The sequence below is a fragment of the Aegilops tauschii genome, chromosome 1 (genome assembly GCF_002575655.3).
Source record: "Aegilops tauschii subsp. strangulata cultivar AL8/78 chromosome 1, Aet v6.0, whole genome shotgun sequence".
In the NCBI taxonomy this organism is placed as follows: domain Eukaryota; kingdom Viridiplantae; phylum Streptophyta; class Magnoliopsida; order Poales; family Poaceae; genus Aegilops; species Aegilops tauschii.
This window is the reverse complement of record NC_053035.3, coordinates 489526601-489535009: the sequence shown is the minus strand read 5'-3', so window position 1 is coordinate 489535009 and position 8409 is coordinate 489526601. Positions and strand designations below refer to the sequence as shown.

The 8409-nt window shown below is 45.6% G+C and overlaps 1 protein-coding gene across 1 annotated transcript; it reads right to left on the bottom strand.

Annotated features, from left to right (window-relative positions):
• Positions 1–589: 589 nt before the first annotated feature.
• On the bottom strand, positions 590–1926 carry LOC109759792 (phospholipase A1-II 6-like). The gene is made up of 2 exons (XM_020318632.1): positions 1306–1926; positions 590–1228 (listed from the first exon to the last, which is right to left on the bottom strand). The coding sequence occupies exons 1-2, from the start codon at positions 1924–1926 to the stop codon at positions 590–592; spliced, it is 1260 nt and encodes a 419-aa protein (XP_020174221.1).
• Between the last annotated feature and the right edge of the window lie 6483 nt (positions 1927–8409).

Below are 8409 nucleotides of genomic sequence, written 5' to 3'. Positions count from 1 at the left end.
TTGTATTGACATGCATTGAAACATTATGTTTTACTCTAGAACAGGATAAACCCCTAAAGTTTTTTTCTTTGCAAAATTTTAAAAGTGTGGTTCATATCGAAATGAGTTCAACTTTGAACATGTTGTGTTGAACATGGGCTCAGTGTGCCCAATGCACATTTGTCCTATAATGTCATACTCATAAAAATAATTGACATATACTGCTAGTATATTGGAAAATTACATTTATATAATGTACTTACTATAATAGTAGTCCCTCTGCAACTTAATATAAGATGTTAGTGTCAAAAAACATCTTATATTAAGTTACAAAGGCAGTATTTCTTAAGTAACAGCTTGAAAGAAAACGCATTTTCCGTAAAAAAAACACATTACCACATTAAGTACTCGGACTTTTTCTTTTAAAACACTGAGAGATTATAACATTGCATTAAGTCCTGGGCTATAATCCCACAATTAAAACATAATTGCAATTTACTACGAAGCTTCCAAATAATACTCCAGATAATAGACATCCCGAATATTAAAAAAAATCAACTGTCTTTCGTGCATGCATGCATGACGCGACCCTGATATGGAGGCGTCCACTTCACTTGTTCACCGGTGGCACGACGGCGTCCTCCCCATCCTCGTCTTCGCAGTCCACCAGCCTCCAGCGTCCGTCGTCCCCCTTCACCATGCCCTTGTTCCACGGCACCCACCACCCCGCAGGCACCCCGTGCTCCTCTCTCAGCGCATCGTACAACTTGTTCACCAGCGCCACGTCCCGCTCCACCACGATTTCGAACGCCCCTCCGGCCGCCGTCGGCGCGCCCGCCACACCGTGCAGGTAGCACTCCAGGTTGTGCCACACGCGCTTGTCCCCGGTCGCCCTCAGGTACGGCGACGCGCCGGTGTCGATGGCCAGTTCGGAGCCCACGTCGTGGTACAGCAGCGCCGGGTACTTGGGCACGATGTCCCGGGCGTTGCGGACGCGCAGGACGCGGAGGCCGACGGCCGCGGCCGCTGCGTCAAACCGCTTCTTGAAGCCGGCGCCGCCCACGCGCGGGCTGGCGAACGCAAACGCTGTAACCGGGAACGTCGCCGAGGCCATGCAGTTGTAGCCGTTTTCGACGATGTCGAAAGCGTTCAGGGTGGCCAGCGCCGCTCCGAGGCTGTGCCCGGTCACCGTGATGCTCACCTCCTCGTCCTTGTACATGTCCACCAGCTTCCGCACCTCAGCCAGCACCTGGCATCCATGCACGAGCATGAAGCCAAAGATTATACGGTATACGTGACAATACTGTCGTTTGGTCACAAGATTACCTGGCTTCTCGCGTTGTCCTTGTTGTGGGTGGAGGCCGGGTCGGTGGAGGTGTAGATGGAGAACCAGCCGCGGTGCACCATGGCGTCGGCACCGGCGGCGTCGCCAAGGATGCCCTTGGGATGCACCATGGCGAACTCGAGGTCGTCGACCCACTCCAGCGCCTGGATGGTGCCGCGCCACGCGACGACCACGTCCCGGCGACTGAGCACCGCCTTCCCTGCATCAGTGGCCACCGCTACGTACCCGATCCAGTTGGAATCCTTGCACCGGTGCCGCGGATGGCGGCCCCTCACGAACGCGGCGGCCGGAGCGGCGGGGGCGGAGGACGTGGCGTACAGGAACCTGGTGACCCGGTACGCGGCGGCGTGGCCCGGCAGCATCACGCGCTCGAAGAAGCGCTTCCTGCCGAACCTCGAGAGTCCGGCGTGCGGCGAGTGCCTCTCGTGGTTGAACGCGTCGTACGTTGCCTGCGCCATCTCACCGTACCAGATCAACGTGCGCCTCAGGTCCAGGTCCAGCGGCCGCAGCAGCCCGTCCCACGACCGCTCGCCATGGAGCTCCTTCCATCTCGCCGCCGCGGTGGTCGTGATCGGTCCGACGATGCGCCCTTGCTCCGACATGGCCGTCTCTTTCTCTAGCTCGGTATAGCCTGGCTCTGTGCGGCTGCTTGCTCTGTTGGTCGGTGTTTATATACTGAGGCGGCAACGGCGGCAATCATTGCATCTTGCTTGCACGGCGTGACATTTCGATATGGGAGCACGATGTCGCAAGCGCGCATTGATTCGTGCGCAACTGCATACCCCGATCGGAGACGAAGATCAGAGCAGGAAAGGAGCATTGGAAGGCCATGCGAGTGGCATGCATAGGCATCTTGTTTGGGTTCATCATGAATTCGGTTAGCCACATTTCATGATTTCTAACACAATCTTGTCGTCCCCCGTAAAAAAAAAAAAGAGGAAACATAATCTTGTCTTCCAGGTTCAGCCGTAGGTAGGAGATGTAAATTGCAAACGCATGCTCTGCAATTTTTAACATAATCTTGTCTACAACTCACGAAACAAAGAAACAAAATCTGCAATTCCGCGATTTCTTTTCTTTCTAAACGCACTACATCTCTACTCCTAATGGACGAGTTGGTTGAATAGTCCCCCCACTTTCGTCTGGTTTTTTTTCGACTGGTTTTTTTCGACAGGTTTTTTTCGTCACCTCCCCCACCCCACCCCATCCCACGCAGCCACCAAAAAAACCCACAGCCAACAAAAAAAATCCATCGACCCCATCCTTCGTTGCCCACTCCCATCGATCCCATCTATCGTTTCCGCCGCCGCCGCGAGAAAACTCCATCGATCCCCATCCTTGCCCACTCCCATCGATCGTTGCCACCACCGCCGCCGAATCCTCCGCCCCGCCGCCATTCCGCTCGTACGCCGCTGCCGCCATTCCGCTCGCACGGTGCACCCCTCCCGCATGCCGCCGCCATCTCTCATCGCAATTGCTCGGGCATGGAGCTCGTGTGCCATGGGCCATGAACGCCATGGCATCCATGGCCGACAAGAAGGGACCCTCGGCCTCGGCCGTGGGCGCCTGATCGGGACACGGGGTCGCCACGTCGGCCGCCGCCAGCGCCTCATGGATATGCCTAGCGCCCTCTATGCCGCCGCCCATGATCGGATCACCACACCACCCGCGGAGGACGATGCCTCCGTTCCTGGCCGTCGGCTCCTACACGCCCGATGGGGCTGCCTCTCCATGCATTGAGGATGTCGTGGATGTGACGACGTGGAGACGAGGATTGCATTGTTGCGCTCCCGTCGCCGCCGCCACTTCCTACAGACTCCCTGACTCACAGTGCAAGACATCCCAACTCGGGTCCATCCGGGTAAACGCCGCAGCCGCCTTGGCAGGATCCCTTTTTGGCGGCTTGGATCCAGGCAAAAGAGGAGCGGAAGGAGAGAAGTACTGGTCTATGACTCGGGTCATGGGGATGGATGGATCTCTCGGTAATGGTGGATCCAGAGTTCCAGACTCAGTTCATCTTATAGGCTTAATTCGTACTGTATCAGTTTGATGAATACGTTGCCCCCCTATTTTTTCTACAATCAAGATGATTTTCCTCTGTGGGGTATGCATATCATCTTCTTTCGTTTTCATTAGAACATATCATATTTTGTTTGAGAGGCAGGTACAACGATGGCAAATATTTGTTTTCATCAGAAGTATATTTTCATGAGATACAATGGCAATCAGGTTTGTGTTTCACGAGCTTTCTTCATATCAATGCTTCTCCCTAATCCACCTTCACTCTACACATGGCCACCCAACATTGTCTTCTCCTCGGTTTGCAGGCGGCACATGCAGAAGAGTTGTGGAAGGTTGATTGAGAAGTCATAAGGACTGGGTGAAGCAAAATGCAATCTCCAAGGTTAGGTTACCTCTCAATGCCCTTGATGATATGAGTGCAACTAAACTAATATTTGTTTCTTGTGATCTATGGTTCCCACCTGCCATACTCATATATTTCTGTTTCCACATGATATGTCTTCTGTATGAAATTATAGTCTTTGATACAGTAAGTTATTCCTTCAAATTTAACAGTCATGGAAGAATCTGAATATGGCTACGATTTCTTTCTTTCCTAAGCACTCCTCTCCTATTAGAACCCAACATATGCTTACCCACTGCTGCTTTAATGTGTAAATCTTTTGGTTTATAGTTTATGGCAAACCAAATTATGAATCAAGTGTTCATCTCTGAAGTTCATAACAGTGGTCGGTTTTTAGTGTGTCTAAAGGAAATGCACCAAGCTTTTGTACTGAAAGATTATCCTGACATGGGAATTTTTATTCTTGAATGAACATGGTAGCCTTTATTATTACTTTTAGAGAAGATGTACACAGCTAGGATACAAAGCTACATTCTTACTCTGATTGGCTTAATGCAACTAAGATCAAGGTTCCACAAGGCTATGTTGATTTGTTAAATTCCTTTCAGTTTCAGGTTTCAAAATGAGAAATTGGAGCATTGAGACCTTTGAACTGAAACCTAAATGAAGGTATACATATTTATGTTGGTCTAAAGCCACCATGTTTTATCTGCAGAAAATAGAAATCGTCGTTTGGTTCCATTTAGAAATTAAATTAAACTATAGACATAGTCCACGACGTCGGGACAAATAGAGTAACTAATTATTTGTATGTTTTTTCCAGCAAAGAACTTATTATAAAACGGGACACCAGAAAATCCAGTAGGGAAATTGATGGGCTCCCCTCTTTGTAAAAAAATTACTTCATGGCATTGCCTAATGTACAGAGAAATCACGGGGTCAAAAATTGCTTTCCCGTCCATGACTTTATTTATGCAGCATCATAGAGTGTTTTTTTAATGCATAATCGACTTCCCTCGGAAAAGCATTTGTACGATAGCTAATTAACATGTCATTTGTTCTTAATTCAGAATTGTGCATGCATCCAGCAGAGAAAGGTGCGTACATATCCTGAGGGACAATAAAAAATGTGAGTTCTTTATGGCATAATATCAGGCACCATTCTGAGTGATCTCTTTGCAACTCAAGATACCGATTAGTTATATTATTTCCTACCGGTAACCAATTTCTGCACACCAAAACACAGAGTCAACTCAGATCTATAGGAGGATAAGTATTCTTGGTGTGATTACTAATGAGACAATGTAGGGAATTGTTTCTAGAACTCAATTTTATTATAAGTTTAATATCAGCACCACACAATCTTTCTAGTACCATTCCTAGAGAAATATCAACCTGTTACACAGGACAATGCAAGAAAACATATGTCACACAGGACTATTCTATTACCGTGCGCTTCACCGCTGCCGCCGGTGTTCCCAGCAGACCACATATCCTCAAATGGCAATCTCATGAGTCATCTGATGAGACCGATATGAACCAAACTTTTAGCTTAATGACGCATGGTTAGATATAGATAGAAGAACCGGTTGTACTATATCTTTTTTTTGCCCTGAAGTAGCGCTTCTACTTCTAATTCATGTAATGAATATCGAGTGTGTATATAGTTCATGTCTACTTTATGGTTGACATCTTAAAGAAAAATACTCTAAATTAAAAGGTGCAAAGATTCTGTGGAGGACATCCATGCATTAATGCATATAGCTCCAACTAGACTGAGTCTTCCTTTTCTCTTATATATGAATCTATAATCTGCTTTTGTCCAATTGTACAATTTCTCAAGTTCAACAAGGGTGTGGTTAGTGCCTTTTGTCCATTCAATCCAAAAACGGATCGGGTTCTACTATCGAAAACGATAACGAAAAAAAAACAGGAAAAATCAACCAGGTTAGTTCCTTTTTTGCTAAGATTTACAATTAAAGTCAAATTAGTACTTAATGTAATGAAGGTCAAACTTTTGTCTTTACTATTTTTGTCTGGTTCGCATGAGAGAGGGAGGATTTTCCCGGCATGGGGTCATGAGTGGTACAAACTGGAAGATGCATGCCAATGGTTCTGTCAGTACAACTTACTTAGATTTTCAGTTCTTTTCACCTCATAATTATCTTTTCTTTATGTGTTAGCGCGGTTAAACTTCTTTATCTTTTGTTCCTTCCTACTTGAGGCCTTCGTGTGCATCTTGATTAAGTTCTGGTGTTTATTCGGTGCCAATGTCTTAAGACAATAGTTTCATGCATGGATTTATTCCAGCATTCTAATTTAGAGACCTTTGTGCCAAACAGTTTGTTGCATTCACCTTAATGGAGATAATAAAATCTTACTGAGTAACAAGCGTAATGATGGAGGAACTGACGTCAAGTTAAAGGTGCATATTATTCAGCTTGATTCATTGCTGAGGATTTTTGAATATATGGCTTCTAATTCCAGACCACAAACTTAATTCAGAATCTAAAAATTGAAGGGGAGGTAGAGGGATATTGTTGGTGCTGTCTAGAAACAATGCTCATTTATTTATTACAGTCGATGTATTTCTTGTGTGTCCCATTGATTGAGTATTTGAGTTGGAGCATAAGTATATTAGTGTCTTAGAATTTGCACATATGCTTTATCCACTTGTCATTGCTATTTACAAGTCACATATTTATATTTGGATTACAGATTCTTTGTACTTATTATTGTACTTCGTGTTTTCTATTGAGTGTGGTACCTCTTGAAGGAGGGAAAGCTAGGATTCATTGATAACTGAGGTGCAGAAACTGCTGGATACGTACAAGGACGAGGAGGTGAGCATCACGGTAATGGGGCACAGCCTCGGGGCGGAGCTGGCCACCCTGAATGCGTTGTACATCGCCGAGAATGGCCGGTCACGGTGTTTGCGTTCGACAGCCCACGACTGGGTGCAGCCGGCTTCAAGAAGTTGTTTGACGTCACTGCGGCCTTCGCGGCCGCAACGCCGGGACATCGTGCCCAGGTACTCGGCGCTGCTGTAACATGATATGGGCTCCGAGCTGGCCATCGACATCGGCACATCGCCATACCTGAGGCCTGAGGGTGTCGCAAGGCCAGTCCAATCAATCTCGTACACCATAGACGATGCCCCGACTTTTTATGTCCATCGACAATGATTCCTCACATATAAACCATCCGACAACCATGGACGACCTTTTGCTGAAGAATCTATTGTTTGCTCCGGTGGATTTGATCTTTAGTCTTCCCTTTCTTTTCTATGGTTGTGAGTAATCAAATCCAATTCGCAGCTCCATGCACGATCAAGGCTAGGGTGTGAATTATGACTGTGTCATATGAGGCCATGATTGTGGCAGGGATGTTTGGTTGGTGGCACGAAGTTGTTTAGTAACAAGATGGGTCTAAACTCAGCTACTAGAGATTTGAGCTGAAGCACAGGAGGAGTTCCTATCATCAGTGTTGGCCGTAAAGCCGAATGCCTATGTTGGTGAGCTCTATAATCCAAACACCCGGAAGATGGTACCCCCTTCGTTCCCTAATATAAGATCTTATTACATTTGATGTAATAAGATGTTATATTATGGGATAGAGGGAGTAGATGTTATTTTGTACTCTTAGCACGTAAGTTGTTTTAAACTTTTTATAAGCAGCTTGTGACATTTCTAAAAAGTAAGGTCAGGCAGATGGAGCGCTCCTTTTTTTGTCACTTTCTACTCAATTGTAGAGGTTTATTTATTGCAGTATAATAGTTACTTCTTGTTGAGGGTACTCTGCAGCACTTGCTGTCCTTGCCTTTTCTCGTATCAAGGGGCCAATACAACTTCTCTGATTATAAATGCGTGCAACATGACTATTTGAAAGAAGCTCTGTTTGAGAAATTGAGGCTAGAGTTCTGATGTAAGTACGGCATCAGCATTTGTGAGCACCTTTATGTGCTGACCATCTCATCTTTGCGGCAAGTAAGCAGTTTGATATACTGCTCGCTTTGATATAGGCATTTTGCGATGAAAATTGTCATCTATTCATGTTTACATATACTTTATCTGATGGAGACATGAGCCTGCCGAATGCCTCCACGTTAGTAGTGCACATCTCAGACGATACACTCTTCTTCTTTCTTGACTAAACTTTCACACTGATTATGCATCATGGATCAGATCCAACATATTAGTTTATTTGCATGTACGTAGACGGATGACAAGTAAAATAAATTCAAGGATCTTAGTGCAGTTTGTCAGCTACAATTTCACGATCATTTCTAGGCTTAGGGAGTCATCATCGTCTCCCCCTTCGCCTTAACTGTCATCACCTACAGTCCAACAACCTCCTGGATCTCGATTTTATGCTCGGTTTCAGATTTGTTAGTAAGGGACTGCTGATCATATTTGTTTGTTCTGAGAACAACGAACATGTGAACTCCCATGACCACTCTTTATTCTATTTGTAAATTGATCTGATTCTTTCTATATGTATGTACAATGTTCTCGTTGCGAAGCACATGAGAGATGTGATACTCCAAACTCCCACTAAATTGCATAGTTAATGATTCAAATCTTAGCATCTCATAATGGGTGTTGAATTACGTTCAACTAATCTTATTCGTATATGGTGATCTGTTGTAGTGTACAAATCATTTTTCATATATATCATGACCTCTTTGTAATGTTTTCTTACCATTTCTAAATGGGCACAG